The following is a 17,145-nucleotide window of genomic DNA, read 5'->3' as shown; positions in this document are numbered from 1 at the left end:
GGTTTGTACAAGAAAAGAGCGAAGAGAGAGAGCAGTGATAGTACCCATCAATGACTATGAGGGGACAGACCTGGGTCTAGTCTCAGGACTCAAGAAACAAGGGCTTACTGATACATGTTATGACATGGATGGCCCTTGGAAACATTGTGCTAAGTGAAAGAAACCAGGCACAAAGACCACATACTGTATGATTCCATTTATATGAAATGTCCAGAATAGAAAAATCTATAGAGACAGAAAATAGATTAGTAGTTGCCTAGGGCTGGGGTAGGGGCAGGGAAAGTAGGAAGAAAATGGGGAGTGATTTTTAATGGGTATGGAGTTTCTTCCTGGGGTGATGAAAATGTTCTAAAATTTATTGTGGTGATGCTTGCATAACTTTGTGAATATACTAAGAACCAACGAATTTTACACTTTAAATAGGTAATTGTATGGTATGTGAGTTATATTTCAATAAAGTGGTTATATATTAAAAAAAAAAAAAAGAAGGGCAGAGGTACCATGGTGAACCACTCCCCTGCCTCAGCATGATGGGGCTTTCATCACTTGATGGAGAAGCGCAGCTGTGCCTGGAAGTGCTTGCAGCAGGCGTGCTTCCTAGCCAACCTGGAGATGGGGGTCAGGTCCACTTTTATGCCTGGTGGCATGCTGAACTCCAGCTGCTGCAGCAGAATGGCTAGGAAGAGGAAGATCTCCCACTTGGCCAGGACCTCCCCCATGCACGGGCGCTTGCCCATGCCGAAGAGCATTACCTTCTCACTCAGGGTCTTGTTGATGGTTCTGCCCTCAGCAGTGAGGAATCACTCTGGATGGAAGTCAAATGGGTCTCCCCAGACCTTCCTACAAGAGGGACACAAGCAATGGAATCTCAGGGCTGATGAGGCCCTGGGAGGAAAGGGCTGGGGGAGCCATCTGAGCAAAGAAACAAGGGCTGAGGCCTCCATGGATTGATAACACAAGTATTAGCATAGATTGAGAGCAGTGAAAGGTTAGTGAGAAAGGGACCTATCTACTTTAATGCTTATTTTGTTTACAAAGCTCTCTGTAAAATGGTCAGCCTTGAAAATGGTGCTCCTTAATTTGTTATTTTAAAGAAATAATGCTTTAAAAAAATTAAAGGAAGGAAAACATGTTTATCTTTACCCTCCTAAAAATATGGTGTAACCAGCTGTATAACCTGGTTATTGCTTATTGTCTTAAGGTAATTATTAATAGAATCCCCTTTCACTTTCAAAAATGTCCCAAGTTTGGATGATAAATTATATGGTCCTTCTACCTATTAGACTAACCCGGTATTTTCCAAAGAGGGGTTCCAGGGCCATTCACATCAGAATCACCTGAGGTACCTATTTCAGACCTACTGAAGTAGAATCTTGGGGGAATGGGGCCTCACACTCTGTAACAAACTTCCTGGTTGCTTCATGTGCACACTCAAGTTTGAGAAACACGTCTAAATTTTGTCACTTACACCAGGCTAGGTAGCAATTGAGGCACCATTCCTTCATTAGATAATCAGTTCTTTGTGGGGATAAACAGCCTTCCTGACTGCTGAACTTGTGCAGCGTTCAGTGGTTGATGTGTACTCACTGGTCATGGTTGACCTGCCACTGGTTTACAAAGACACAGCACCCCTTAGGGATGTAGAAGCCATTCAGTGTTGTGTCCCTTGTGCTGAGGAGGGAAGAGAGTTTTGTCAGGCTGAGGGGCTGGAAAGCTGGGGCGTGTCCCTGGGAGCTACTTGCTCCTACTTCCATCCCACCCCGATAGCCCACCACAACACAATCTCTGCACCCTGCACTGGGAGGGAATGTGAGGGGTGGGGAAGAGGGGAAATCATCTTTCCCTTTCCTAGGCTCTTGTTCCCTGACTTCAACAAGTGCTTACTAAACGTCCATGTTTATGCCCAGATGTGCACTTGGCCATTCTCTGGAGCCAAGAAGCAGCCACTGGAGAACTCCTTTCCTGGCTGGGAGTCAGGCCTCTTACTCTGAAAGTAACTAAACCAACAAATGGGCAGAAGCGAATGTTCACTTCCTTGCCGCTGTTAAAATTCCAGGACATAATCAAGGACAAATGGCTGTAAGTCTAATAGAATGTCAGAGAACAAAGCTGTGTCAGCTGGGTGAGTCAATAAAGGCTCTGGGAGAGGGGAAATGTGTGTCAGGATTGACCTTGGGTAATGGTAGGATTCTGATAGCCATAGAATAGGGTAGAAACTATTTCAGGCAGAAGATCCAGCATAAGCAAAATTGGAGGTTGGCCAGAACATGCTTGGAAGGGATGGTGAGGCCAACTGGCCGGAGCAGAAGGGAGGGAATGTGAGTATAGTTGAATGAGATCTGAGGACTCAACTGTGGCTTTCTTCTGAGAGCCTTCAGCTGGGAGGTTTGAGCATGTTTGAATGGGACAGGGATAGACTAGAGCTGGGGGGTGGGTTCTGTGAGGAAGCTGATGTCATGGCCTGGAAGAGATGCTGAGGCCTGAGTCAGGCCAGGGCTAAGAAGCTCAAAGGAGTAGACATGGTGAGGACTTCCAAGGTGGAGTCAGAATGGACAGGACTCACCTGTGCAGAATGGTGAAGGGGCTGAAGGAGGAGTGTCGGAAGGTCTCCAGGACGAAGGCCTCCATATAGGGCAGCTGGGGTCTGTCGGAGAGCTGGGCTTCCGCGCCTTGCCAATTACTGTCTGCAGAGGATGGACAGGGCTTAGGGGCTGCCCCGACTCCTCCAGGCATCTGTGTCCCTATTATACCGTGTGTCACTCTATATGGGACTATGCTTATTTACTTCTCTGAGACCCTACTGACCCCCCAGAATCTTCTGAGCAACCTGTGTATGCCCAGGGCTTGGGCACATTGTAGGCACAGAGAAGCTTATAGGTTGAAGAAAAAGACCTGGGACCCCAAGGCTTCTCTTGGTTAGAGGGTTCAGGGACATAGCGTACCCAGTTCATTCTGGATCTTCTTCTGTATCCCAGGCTTTGTCACGAGGTACATAAGGCTCCCGGAGATTGCTGTTATGATTGTTTCAAACCCTGGGCAGTGTGGGGTGAGTTAAGGAAGAAAGGAAGACAAGAACAAGGAAACCAGCATTTACCAAGCACCCAGGCATTATTTTCTCTGGCCCCTGCCCAGGAACTTCCTAAAGACAGGGGCTGGGTCTCCTCAATACTGACTTGAGTGATTGGTTTCCTAATTAGCTGCTGGAATCACAGGGGCCTAGATTTCCAGACTAGAGAACGCCTTGTAGTTCAGATGGGGAAACTGAGGCCTGGAGGAGGAGAGGGACTTGGTCGGATTTCCACTGGGAGTTTGTGGCACAGCCAGGGCTCAAATCCTGATCCTGGGCCAGGTCTCTTTGTCCTGTCCTGTCTGGTGGATGGTTGGCAGGTTATTTGATGGATTTGGGGGTTGGGCAAAGCTATGGGTGAAAGGCAGGCACAGGTGGATGGAGGGGCAGGGGTCTGGCTCCTACCTGCCCCAAAGATGTCTTTGACAAGGTTGATAATCTTCTCCTGGGGGATTAGGCCACCGCTGACTCTCGAATCCTCCTCGTTGTGCTTGAACAGGGCACCTGTGATGTCCTGGATGCTGTTCTGAAGAGTCACAAGCATAGGAGCACCTCTGACACATCTGAGGCCAAAGGCTGGGCCCTTCACCTTGCCTACCCCAACTGGCAAGTCCCTGGGGGCTAAGTACTCCCCTCTGGCTCCCAGGTAGTGGTGGGGGCTCATGGCAGAAGTGTGCAGCAGCCTTGGGTAGGGCTGAAAGTGCCATTTCAAGCCCTGTTGACCCTTCATCCCAATAATCCTATGGATCCAACTTCAGAGGAGGAAGAGGTTGATGTGAACACACGGAAGCAAAGTGACACCTGAATTGGGGATTAGCCTCTGTTGAGGCTCAGGTTTCATGCAGAAGGAAGGTCTTCTCACTCATAATAGCCCCCCATACACACACACACAATGTAGGGCTCTGCCAGGGCCCCGTTCACATGAGTTATCTCCCTGGGACTTTGCAGCAGCCCTGAGAAGAAGGCCAGAGGAATGAGGAAACTGAGGCCGAGAAGGGGAGGGGATTGGCTCCGGGTCACACAGCTGGTCCTTGGTTTCCCAAGCCTTCCTGGGTACTTTGGAGCTGGGTGAGAGAGACCACGCCCAGGCCCTGCAGGCTGTTTCCTCACCACTTGCACCCCGGGCTCACCTCGTCAAGGTCCTGATAGTGCTCGTGGACTGTTTTCTGCAGGAACCGCAGGTGCTCGTGGACTGTTTTCTGCAGGAACCGCAGGAACCGCAGGAACCTCTGGTTGAAGGACTTGAACTTCTGCAGGGTGGGGTTGGGCAGGTAGCGAAGGAAGGGGAAGAAGTCCACGGGGTTCCCGGAGGTGGCGATCTCCACGAACTCCTTGCTGTTCTCCATGAGGCTGAGCAGCTCCTCATTGTGCTGGGGGAAGTGCTGTCCGAAGAACATGGCACTGATGACATTCACCACCGACACCACCACCTGGCTGTAGGGGTCGAAGCACCCGGCTCCCGCCATCAACTCCTGCAACCTGCTGAGGAGGGCCTCAGCCTCCTTGCTCACATGCTCTTCCAGGTAGCAGGAGTATGAGGAGGCTGGGTGTGAGGCTATGGAGAAGGTGTTGAGGGCGTTCTGGGCCAGGCGTCAGCGGGCGGCCCACACTGGTCCAGAGTCAGGGCTGAAGGTCATGCTCTGGCCGTCAGTGATGCGGGTGAAGCTGTAGAGGTCAGGCCGGCCCTTGAAGTCATCGCCCTGCCGCACCAGGGCCTGCCGGATAGTGTCCAGGCCGCTTAGCACCAGCACGGGCGTGGAGCCAATGTGCACCTGCATCACGTCCCCGTACCGCTGGCTCAGCCGCGTCAGCGCCAGGTGCGGGTTCTTCCCCAGGGTCAGCACGTGTCCAATCAGGGGCCAGCCCCAGGGCCCCGGGGGACTCTTTAGGCCTTTGGGGACCTGAGGCTTCCAGGCCCTGACCACCCAGAATACCAGGCAGAAGATGGCGGAGACCGGGAAGAACTCGGTGGCAGAGAAAGGAACAGGCTGGGATAATGCCATCTTTACCAACTAGAGGGAAAGAAGAAGGAGGAGCCAGGCTAAGGGTGGATTTATTCATCCATTTATTCACTCACTCACTTACTTAATAAACATGGACACATATTCTGTGCTTGGCTCCCAGCCAGAGAGCAGAAAGACTAAGATACATACAGCACAGATCCTGTACCAAGGAGTTCACCCTTAGAGTGTTGCAGAGTCTGAGGGTGGGAAAGGAGCCTTGAGAGTCCCAACTTGAGTGTTTGAGCCGGCAGCCCTGGCCCTCCTCTCTACCTATCACCACAGTCAAGTTCTGAGGCTGGAGCAGATGCATGTGATCACTCCAAAAGGAAGGAGCCGAGTGTAGCGCCGCTGCCAGCCCCTGGGCAGTCTGTACACTGGGCATTGTGCTAAAGAATCACTACTAGTGCTGGCTCCCTGTGGTCCTGCTTGCTGATACTTCCTTCATACCCAGGGACAGGGACCACCCCATGCCCAGCAACACTGAGGGGGCCAAGGCTTCAAGGCTGTTACAAATAGCCCTGCCCACCTCCCCCAGGGGCTCTATCAATACCAGGAAGGGTGCCCTCTCTGAGGACAAGTCTCCATTCCCTCACAGTCTTGGAGGCTGAGGTTGGGCTGCATACAAGACCAGGGTTGGCCTGGTGCGAGGTGGGGACCCCACCCCATCTCTCCATTCCAGTCCAAGGAAAGGTCCATAGAGATGGCCTAGTTCAAGCTGCCCATTTGAAAACAGAGAAACTGAGGTCCAGAGTTGGGTAGCAAGGACTAGAACTCAGGCTTCCTACACCTAGCCCAGAGTCCCCCCACCCCTCCCCCACTAGTTCCCGGATATATGGTGGGGGATCCCAAAACGTGGGAAATGGGCTCAAGGGATATACCTGTGGAGGCAGGTGCTTGAGATCAGCAGGTTGTAGGGGCTGGCCCAGAGCTTCTGGCTCTGGGTGATGGGGCCTTTTGAAACACCACCCTCTATTAGATTGGCCCAGCTGTCCTTGTCACCTGATATCAGAGGCACCAAACAAAGGAGCAGTCCTTCGCATTGGACCATGATCACTCAACTCCACCAACTGCTCAGGGCCCAAGAGCAGCTCTTTGGGGATAGACCAGAGGGGTGGTGGGTCCCTGGGTCCCTGAGAAGGGATGTCCAGCTCCTCTCAGGATCTAGAGTAGAGGGACTTGTTTTAGTGTTTTTTTGTTTGTCTGTTTTCTCACCTAACCCAAACGCTAACCCAGACTGTGGGCCCCATTCATCTCTGTGCCCAGGCCTGGCAGAGAGGACAGACATTTGTGGAGACAGGCACTATTGAATGCACATGCAAATAGTTAGAGCTGGGATCTGCCAGATATGGACCAGCTTCTGATTTGGGTCTCTAATCAACTGCTGCACACATCCACCCACCCAGAGGCCCCGTACCACTGCTTCCTTAACACGCCCAAATGGGTCATGCCACCTCTGTGCTCAAACACTCGTCTGGGTCATTACCCCAGCCATAAACCTGAGACTCCTCCTCTCATTCACCTCCCACCGAATCCTCAAGATTCTACTGCCTAAACACCTCTTGCCCCCTAAGTTCCTCTGACCCCTTTGCTCCATTACTGTGGCCACTGCCCTAGTGTAGCAGGCTCTAAGCACCGCTTTCTGTCTGGATTTTTGCAAGAACCTCCTATCTGGTCTCCCTGCCTCTAGGCCAGTGCTGTCTAGTAGAACTTCCTGTAATGATGGAGATGTTCTATACCTGTACTGTCCAATAGGGTAGTCGTTAGCCAGATGTAGCTACTGAGAGCTTGAAATGTGGCTAGCTCAAATGAGGAACGGAATTGCTAATTCGATTTAATTTTAATTTAGATAGCCACATAAGGCTTGTAGCTACTGTCGCTTTAGGTTCCCTACCCCTCCATTCTGCCAGTCCATGAGGATCTTTACCAAACTGCAAATCTGAGCATGTCGTTGTTCGCTGGCCCCCTACTCATGGTGACCCTATGCACAATGGGAGAACATACCGTCTCCATGACTGGTTGGAGATCGGACCGTTGTGACCCAAAGAGTTTTTTTCTTTTTCTAAAGTTTCTTTATTTTGTTGTTGTTGTTGAGAATACACACAGCAAAATGTACACCAGTTCAACCATTTCTACATGTACAATTCCGTGACTTTGATTACATTCTTCAAGTTGTGCAACCATTCTCACCCTCCTTTTCTGAGTTGTTCCTCCCCCATTAACATAAACTCACTGCCCCCTACGTTTCCTATCTAATCTTTCAAGTTGCTGTTGTCACTTTGATTCCATATACGTGCTGCCTTTGAGTCGATTCTGACTCACAGTGACCCTGTAGGACAGAATAGAACTGCCCAATAGGGTTTCCAAGGCTGTAATCTTTACGGAAGCAGACTGCCACATCTTTCTCCTGTGGAGCTGCTGGTGAGTTCGAACTGCTGACCTTTCAGTTAGCAGCTGAGTGCTTAATCAATGCACCACCAGGGCTCCCTGATCCCATAAAGATAGTTCTTAAAAGAGCAAAATGGTCAAGGCAGCCCTTTTTTTTTTTACTAGTTAAGCTAGACTATTGTTCAGTTTTTAAGAAGGCTTTAGGGGATATTTTTGGTGTAAGGTTTAAAGATTATCTCAGGGCAATAGTTTATCAATATTCATCCAGTCTGCATGACTCCAGAAAGTCTGGGGTCCAGGAGAATTTGAAATTCTGTTTTGCATTTTCTTCCTTTTGATCAGGATTTGTCTATAGTATCTTTGATCAAAATGTTCAGTAATGGTAGCTGGGCACCACGCAGTTCTTCATGCAGGACGCAGTTGTTCATGGAGGCGATTACGATCCATAGGGTTTTCATTGGCTGATGTTCAGAAGGAGATAGCCAGATCTTTCTTCCTAGTCTGTCTTAGTTTGGAAGCTCTGCTGAAACCTGTTCAGCATCATAGCAACACACAAGCCTCCAGTGACAGTGGTGGCTGTGCTTGAGTTGCATTGGCCGAGAATCAAACCTGGGTCTTCCACACGGAAGGCGAGAATTCTACCACTGAACCACCACTGCTCCTGAGCATGTCAATCCCCTGCTTACAACCTCTTGGTAATTTCTTAAGACACTCAGAATAAAATTCAGACTCTTTAGCTCAGCATATGAGCTTGTTCCTACTCACTTTTCTCACCACCTCATTTCTCTTCTCGCTCTTCCTCTCATCTTTCCCACCAGCCAGAGGGAACTTCTTATAATTCCTCTCATGTTTTCTGCCTCTGTGCCTTTGCAATATGCTGTTCCCTCCTCCTAACCACTTCTTCCCCATCCAACAAACACCTTCAAAAAAATGCATTGCTTCCAGTTTAGAGATGCCTCCTTTGGGCACAGCTCTCTTGCTTTGGTTTCATTCTCCCTCTCTCGACTGTGAGCAACTGGAGGCAAACTAAATTCTTACTCACTCGTTTTTTGGTGCCGTGCCTGTCACATAGTGGGTGCTCAACCAATACTCTGAGCATTTGTTACGCTGTCAGCCACTGTTCTAGGAGGAAGCTTGCAGTGGTGAATAAGACAGTCCCTGCCTTCGTGGAGGAGACAAGCAATAAACATGCAAATAAAAATGAGATACTTGCAGGTCCAGGTTGTGCTGAAAATCCTGTCCTCCAGATGCTCCCCACACTTCTCTGCCCTGCTCTGTGCACTGAGAGGTTGACTTCTAGAGACTCCATCACTGGGCTCCTGGCCCTCTGGCTTCTTGTTGGGTTCAGCCAGTGGAGGTACTGGCATGAGATAAGAGGGTGGGGAGTGAGGGAGATTGGGATATTCTTTTCCCCAGACCTTCCCTGTGAAGTCACCACAGTACACCACAGCTTCTGCTGGGCAGCTCGCTTCTCCTTATAGGCCCTGTCTTCCAGGTTCTGAAAATGGCTTCTTCCCCTTGTCTCTTCAGGCCTAAGGTGGTGAGGGCTTCCCTCTGTTACTAGTTCAATGGTAGCACACTATCCTGTGTTGGTTTCTCTGCATCCTGCCCACACCGTGTACACAGTCCCCTGATTCAACTCTCCTAATGGCCCACATTTCTCTCCTTGGAATGTTGGCTTTTCCCCCAAGCTGGCTCCCTATGGCCTGTTGCTGTCCAGCCATCACATCCAGACATGATAAAGGCTAGATGGACAAGAGTGCATCCCTTGCTGTGTGTCCCTTTTAAGAGTGAGGAAACCTTTCCGAAAGGCTGCCGCCACAGCTTTCTCCTACATCTCAATGACCAGAATCATGTCACAGGTCCGGGTTTAAGTCAATCGACAGCAAGGCAGCTGGGGCCACAATGACTGGTTCAGACCAGCCGGGACTCATTTCCTGAGGCTGGCCTGGGTCAGCCTCCCTTAAAACACATACACATATACAAGCCCAAAAACCCAGACCAGTAGCTCACAAGTGATCACCGGGACTTTCTTCCGAGGCCCCTCTTGGTAGGTAGGTATCGCCCATCTTTTCAGTTAGTAGTTGAGCGCTTAACCATTTGTGCCACCTGGGGACTCCCCCTAAAGCACATAGTTCCGGAAAGGAAGATATCTGGAGGACACCTGGGTAAAACTGGGGGGGTGGGGTGTGGTGTTGGGAAGGAAGAAAAATCAAGGTGGGGAATTGGCTATTGTGTGTCTACAAGTGTGGAGAAGCTGGGAAAGGATTCCTGAGGAGAAGTGCTAAGTTGGCTGAATGGGGGTTGAGTCACTGGCTGGAGGGGCAGCCAGGCTGCGCTGCTCAGATGGGTCGGAAAGAGACAGTCACCTTGGCAGGGACTATGGGAATACTTCCAGGAGCATTTGGCCAACAGAGCAAGGTTCTTGGAACCCCTGCTTTGAGGTGAGGATGAGAACCTTCATTATCAGCAAACCTCTGTGTTTGTAAATAAAGGAACACCTTTGACTTGGAAACGGTGTTCCTCTGAGGGTGTTGTACATGCCCTTCAGGAGGTAAAGCATTCCCTGGCAAGGCTGTTTTCACAATTCATAGCCTTGGCAAACACTTTCCCAACAGTAAAGGAAACTGCCAGCCTGAGCAGGATTGGTCAAATTCTGACATCTAATATAATTCTAAATGAATCATGTTTGATGCTGTTGAAAGAAGAAGAGAAACAGGAGAAAGAAGGTCTCCCTTCATCTCAGCTGCCCTCTGTCTAGGGTTGCCCAGAACCTCTGGGCCACCCCCTTAGCCTTCTCTGGGTAGTGTCCCAGGATCCTTACACCTCTTTCCCATCCATTGAAACGTGTGGCTCTTCTGTCCCGATCTCGCAGAGCCCTCTCTCTATGCTGAGAGTTGCTGCAGATGCTGCTGTCCCTGGATTACTGTGGTGGGTCTGGAGTGTGGAGAGAGGAGCTGTGGCTTGTGGGGAGGAACCAGGAGGCTTTGAAATTGGAAGCGGCTGGGGACTTCTGGTGGTCCCAGCCACATGGTCAGTAGTGAGGATAGCCAAGACGCTGGCCCTGGACAGGGGTGAAGGTGGCACAAGGCAAGATGCCTGAGCTGGGTCAGGCTAATATGAGTTTCTTGAGGAGGACTGTGCCTGATGGCAAAATGACCAATGCCCACTTAGTGGGTACTAGAAAGCCTCTGGACTGGAAGGTCCACTCAGCTGCCCATCTCAGGCCTGGGGCCATGCCTACCAAGACCCAGCCTCTGCCATTTCAAGTCTAGTGTTTTCCTGTTTGGAGGGTTGACATGTTTCCGTTCATTCATTTAACAAATACTTATTTGGCATCCACTAATAGCTGCAACAATGGACTTAAACATGACAACAATCATGAAAATGGCACAGGACTAGGCAATGTTTCCTTCTGTTGTATATAAGGTCATCATGAGTTGGAGCCAACTCGATGACAACCAGCCACAACATGTGCCAGGTGCTATTGATAAAGCATTGATCCAAACAGACAAAATCCCTGCTCTCCTGAAGCTTACATTCTAGTTGGGTGGACAGATTATATTCAAGATAAATAAGTGAAATATATAGTGTGCTTGATGTTTGTTAAGTCCTATAAATAAAAATTAAGTAGAGAAGAGGATTAGGGACTGTGGGAATCTCGGTTACAGTTTTAGATAGGATGGCCGGGGAAAGCCATGTTGAGAAAGTGATGTTCGAAGAAGTGAAACATGAGGATTCTGGGAGAGAAAAGTTTCCAGGTGGAGGGAACAGCAAGTGCAAAGGCTCTGAGGCAGAGTGCTGGGTGTCTTGCAGACCCACTCTCTGCCTTTCCCTACCCTCAGTCCTGGAGGGCTGACTTATGTGGGCTGCATTAGTGGGCTCCCTTGCTCTCTGACTTCCAGTTAGGTTGAATTAATAGGAGGCATCAGCAGGACATTGGAGGGCATGAATAGAGTGGGGTTGAGGTATTTATTCCCCTGGCTCTCTTCCTGAAGGGTCTTTGTGTGCCAGTTGATCCTTAAGGCAACAGTTCCTCTCTATAGCCTCTCCATAGCCACCCTCTCTGGGTCTCGGTCTCTGCTCCTTCCCCTCTGCTCCTGACCCTGCTGTTGCCAGCCCTAGGGTGCTGCATTATTCCTTATTGGCTTCCCTTAAACCTTGCCCACACCTTTGTAAACAATTCCTTCATGAAACTCTCCTCAATGACCCAGTTTGAGGGGATCTTCTATTTCCTGCAGGGTCTGATCCTGACAGATACAGGCAGGGACATGCCCACAGTGTCTTAGGAACATCAAAAAGGCTTTTGTGCCTGGAAAGGAATGAGCCAGGGGGAGGATGAGTGACAGGTGAGAAGATCAGAGAGGTAATGGCATCCATACCTGGAAGGGCCTTGCAGAGCATTATAAGGATTGTTTTCCCCTTAGCTTCCTCATCAGCTTCTTTTGGAAGATTTCAACTTTGACTGTCCTGAACTTTGGGAAAGGCTGGTGTCTCTCCCTCAGCTAGGAGCTAGAAGGCTGAAGACTGAGAAAAACAGAGAGCAAATGGGGCACCTGCCACATCCTTCCCAGGACATCCCCCAGTCAAGGAGTCTTCTGTCAACCTGGCAGTGAGCTCTGCCTCTAGCCTGCTGGATGAGCAAGGTGGAAAATCCTCCTGACATGGCATAGACTCATCTGACAAGCTCTGCCATGCTTATGGGTTCTTCCATAGACACTTAATGGCCAACAACTCCTCAACATAATCTTGGGGTCTTCTGGAGATACGATTAGCCTCTAAAATGGTTTCAGTGGTGGAATGTTTGGCACAGGGGCAGAACAATGGAAAGATTAGATAGCAGTAACTTCTTAGGATTCTGCCCAGTTTTCCCAGGCCTTCTCGGTTCCTGCGTCAAGTGCTGAGGTTAAATCGCTCAGAGAGCTTTCCTGGAAAAGTCTTCTTGACAGGCAGGTATTTTGGTTGTAATTCTTTCTGTTGCAAGTCCCCCAAACCCACTTCATACTAAGAGAACAAGAAGGAGTTGAGGAGGGAGGAGGAGGAGGAGGAAGAAGAGAAACAGGAAGAGGCCAAGAGGAAGAAAAAAGGGGGAAAAAGAGAAGGTGGTGACACTGGTTCACATAACAAGGAAGTTCTATGGGTGAACTTCATTGGCTTTTGGAATCGCTGGAGCTAGGTGCTCAATGTCATCAACCTTTTCCCTCTCTTCTTTCCTCATCTTCCAGTTCTGTTTTCACCTGAGTGGGTATCATTCTAAATGACCACTGGCAATTCCAGACATATTCTAACCAGCTTAGCTACCCCTGGCAGAAAGAGAACCTTTCTTTTCCACTGGTTTCAACAAAACCCACGTAGGGCTTTCACTGGTCTGGCCTGGGTCATATGCCAGTCTTATAGTCTGGGATGGGGTCAGCTCTAGCAAACCTAATGGCTGAGAGCAGGAGTAGGGTGGACAATTGAAGTGGTATGGCCAGAAGAGAGAATGGATGCTAGGCAAGCAAAACCCTCAGATGTCCACTATCACTACGGTGCCCATATAATTTATTGTTTAAGCCAGGACTCTTTTGAGAGTGAACAAGGTCAGTTTAATAATTATGCTAGGACTACAGGTTTAAAGAGTCCCTGGGTGGCACAAAGGGTTAAGAGCTTAACTACTAGCCAAAAGGTTGATGCTTTGAATTCATCCAGAGGTACCTTGGAAGACAGGCCTGGTGATCTGCTTATGAAAGGCATAGCCTTAAAAATTCTATGCAGCAGTTCTGTTCTACACACATGGCGTTGCCATGAGCTGGAATCGACTTGACGGCAACTAACAACAACAAAAACAGGCTTAAACCGACTGTCTCATGAAAGTATCGCCACCCTAACTATAGCAGCCAAGAGCCAGAAGGCCTGGGGCTGCCCCATCTGAGCCTTGAATCCTGCAAACCAAATCGCTGGCTCTCTGGGCATAGGCGGGAGAGGAGGGGAATGTGCTTGGGGCTTAGATCTCAGGTGGAGTGGAGGGTGCCTGGATGGCATGATGAGACATTGGGAGACAAGTCCCAGTTGTCCACATCCACTCAAACTTCACTCTTCACAAACTGCCTCACCCCAACCTCCCAGTACCATGCTTTTGTTCATACTGTGCCCCCTTCCCATGCCAGGGATGTCCTTCCTGTAGTCCTCATACTTCATAACTCTTCTTCAGTTCTCCCTTCTCAGAGAGTCCCTCTAGATCCTCAGCCCACATGAGCATCAGCCTTCTCACAGCTCCTGGGGCATCTCCTGACTCACTCATAGGCTCTGGGGCATGGTTCTTGCCTACACTGTGGGGTGGGGATTTGTTGTGGATCTTGCTCGCCTCCCTTCCCCATGCCAGATAGCCCTCAGCAGTGCTGACCAAAGGCTCTAGGTGGGATGACTCTGCTGGGCCCAGACCCTCAGCCTTCTCCAGTTCTCCAGCCCAGAGTCTTCTCCCTCCCCCACTGCTCCCCTGTCCCCGTGTTCCTAGCCAAACGGCTTCTCACGCAAAGGCATGCAAACTTTGACCCAGGATTGGGTGTTCAGCTTCTGGCCAAGGTCCTCTAACCTCCTGCCTGTCTCCCTCCTTCCCTGCTTAGCGCTCAGTGAGGCCTCCTTCCAGGTTATTGTGGGCTGTTAGCCGAGACAGGGTTTGGTGATGGGAAGTGCAACGCCTCATCTAACCCCAGGGCACTTTCTCTTATCCAGGGGCATGGGGGGCCCTGGCCCACAGGCTGAGTCTGTCCACGTTTGACCTCCTGAGGCTTTGCTAGGAGTCTAGGACAATAAATCATGGTGGGAAGAGCCCTGGTCTAGAAGCAGAATGCCAGAGTTCTAGGCTCTGCTTTTATTTGCCACATGTCCTTGCCTTCTCCTTTCTGGCATCAGTCTGTCCAGCTGAGAAGTGGGAGGAATTGGCTTTCTTTGTGGTCAAGAGCCCTTTAGAGAATCTGAGCAAAGTTCTGCAACCTCCACCCAGAGAGGGGCTTTCCTGGGTCCCTGGTTAGGAACTAGATGGTCTTTATCCCTGATGACTGGGCTGGGCTGCCATGATTCCCTAGAGTTGAGGGAGAGGCTGGGCCGCAAAGCAGGATGGGGAATGTGGAAGGGCCTTGGTCCCACTTTACCATCATGGCTTCCATACAGGTTTTCTCCTCTCTGCGGCTCTAGCTTCAACTGGGATTGAAGGACAGTCCTTTCTTGGGTACTACGAGGCTCCTCAGGCAGAGCCAGAAATGAAGAGGACAGAGTGATTGGAAGGATGCTGAGAAATCCTAGCAATAATTCTGTTGTCTCTTGCCTGTTCTGTTGCCGAAAATACCACCATTACAGCATCAGCACTTTGGGCTCATCATCATCTTTGCCATGTGTCCCATCTATAATATAGCTGTGCTCAACTCCTTTATCAGTTGTTAATATTGATAGTAAAAGGACCTGGTTTATCCTATCCATTTCCCACAGGTTGGTTTTCTGTGTTAGGGTATGGAGGAAGGAGTGGCAGGCTGGGTTGGGGTCAGAGCAGAGCTCAGATGTGCTGAGAATGTGAGAAGTGCTGAAAAAACATAGACCCAGAGAAACCTAATCTGCTGGGGTGGTGGGGGGCCCAGGAAGGCTTCCAGGAGGAAGTGGTGTTTTAGCTGAGGATTAAAGTAGGGACTTTACCAAAGGACCAATGGACCACAACTACCACGGCCTCCACCAGACTGAGTCGAGTACAACTAGAAGGTGCCCAGCTACCACCACTGACTACTCTGACAGGGATCACAACAGAGGGTCCCGCACAGAGCTGGAGAAAAATGTAGAACAAAGTTCTAACTCACAAAAAAAGACCAGACTTACTGGCCTGACAGACTGGAGAAACCCCGAGAGTATGACCCCTGGACACCCTTTTAGCTCAGTAATGAAGTCACTCCTGAGGTTCACCGTTCAGCCCCATAACACAAAACGAGACTAATGGGGCACAACAGCCCAGGGACAAAGACTAGAAGGCAGGAGGGGACAGGAAAGCTGGTAATAGGGAACTCAAGGTTGAGAAGGGACAGTGTTGACATGTTGTGGGGTTGTTAACCATTGTCATAAAACAATATGTGTACTAACTGTTTAAGGAGAAACTATTTGTTCTGTAAACCTTCATCTAAAGTACAATAAAAATAAATAAAGAAAGTCGGGACTTTAGAAGTAGAGATGGGCAGGCCTGATAGGAGCTGCTAAAGATTCTGGTTTCTATTTCAGAGTGGTAGGCGCTATGGAAGGGGTTTAAGCAAAGTGGTGACAGAATAAACTTTTGCATTCTTTTTCCTCTTCTTTTTTTTTTTTTATCGTACTTAGGTGAAGGTTTACAGAACAAATAGTTTCTCATTACATAGTCAGTATGCATATTGTTTTATGACATTAACCCCACAACACGTCAACACTCTCCCTTCTCGAACTTGGAGGACATTTTTTCTTTTTTGGTGAAAATATACATAGCCAAAGTTACACCATTTCAAAAATTTCTACATGTACAATTCAGTGACATCGATTACATTCTTCCAGTTGTGCTGCTATTCTCACTATCCTTTTCCAAGTTATTCCATCACCATTATCTTCAACTCACTGGCCCCTAGGCTTCCCATCAAACCTTTTGAGTTGCTGTTGTCAATTTGATCTCACATAGATAATTCTTTTTCTTTTTGTACTATAGATGAAGATTTACAGAACAGAATATTTTCTCATTAAACACTACACATATTGCCCTATGACAATGGTTAACAACCCCACGACATGTCAACACTGTCCTTTCTCAACCTTAGGTTCCCTATCACTAGCTTACCTGTCGCCTCCTGCCTTCTAGTCCTTGTCCCTGGAGCACTGTGCCTCATTAGTCCTGTTTTGTTTTATGGGGCTGTCCCATCCCCGGCTGAACGGTGAATCTTGGGAGCTACTTCACCACTGAGCTAAAAGGGTATCCGGAAGCCATACTCTCGGGGTTTCTCCAGTCCCTGTCAGGCCAGAAAATCTGGTCTCTTTTTTGTGAGTTAGAATTCTGTTCTACATCCTTTTCCAGCTCTATCCAGGACCCTGTGTTGTGATCCCGGTCAGAGCAGTCAGTGGTGGTAGCCGAGCACCATCTAGCTATACTGGACTCAGTCCGGTGGAGGCTGTGGTAGCTGTGGTCCATTAGTCCTTTGGACTAATCTTTTCCTTGTATTCTGTTCACTTCATTCTCCCTTGCTCCCGAAGGGGTGAGACCAGTGGAGTATCTTTGATAGCTGCTCACAGGCTTTTAAGACCCCAGACGCTACTCACCAAGGTAGAATGCAGAACTTTGTCTTTATAAACTGTGTTATGCCAATTGAGCTAGATGTTCCCGGAGAACATGGTCCCCACAACCCTCCATCCAGCAATTCAGTCCCTCAGGGAGTTTGGAAGTGTCTATGGAGCTTCCATGACATTTCCTTGTACAAGTTATACTGGCTTCCCCAGTATTGTGTACTGTCTTACCCTTTACCAAAGTTACCACTTATCTATTGTCTATTTAGTATTCCCCCCTCCCATCCCTTGTAACCAACAAAGATTGTTACTTTTTGTGTGTAAACTTTTACATGAGTTATACAGTAGAGGTCTCATACAATATTTGTCCTTTTGTGATTGACTTATTTCACTCAGCATAATGTCCTCCAGTTTCATCCATGTTATGAGATGCTT

General features: G+C 49.1%; 1 protein-coding gene across 1 annotated transcript; it reads right to left on the bottom strand.

Moving 5' to 3' along the window:
- Positions 1-542: 542 nt before the first annotated feature.
- LOC101359541 (cytochrome P450 1A2) lies at positions 543-5,070 on the bottom strand. The gene is given in 6 exon segments (XM_023729636.1): positions 543-840; positions 1,588-1,671; positions 2,564-2,720; positions 2,934-3,032; positions 3,473-3,593; positions 4,198-5,070. Coding segments are annotated over 6 exon segments (1,632 nt in total).
- Between the last annotated feature and the right edge of the window lie 12,075 nt (positions 5,071-17,145).

Source organism: Trichechus manatus, unplaced genomic scaffold (assembly GCF_000243295.1).
Source record: "Trichechus manatus latirostris isolate Lorelei unplaced genomic scaffold, TriManLat1.0 scaffold00030, whole genome shotgun sequence".
In the NCBI taxonomy this organism is placed as follows: domain Eukaryota; kingdom Metazoa; phylum Chordata; class Mammalia; order Sirenia; family Trichechidae; genus Trichechus; species Trichechus manatus.
This window is presented reverse-complemented; position numbering and strand designations above follow the sequence as displayed.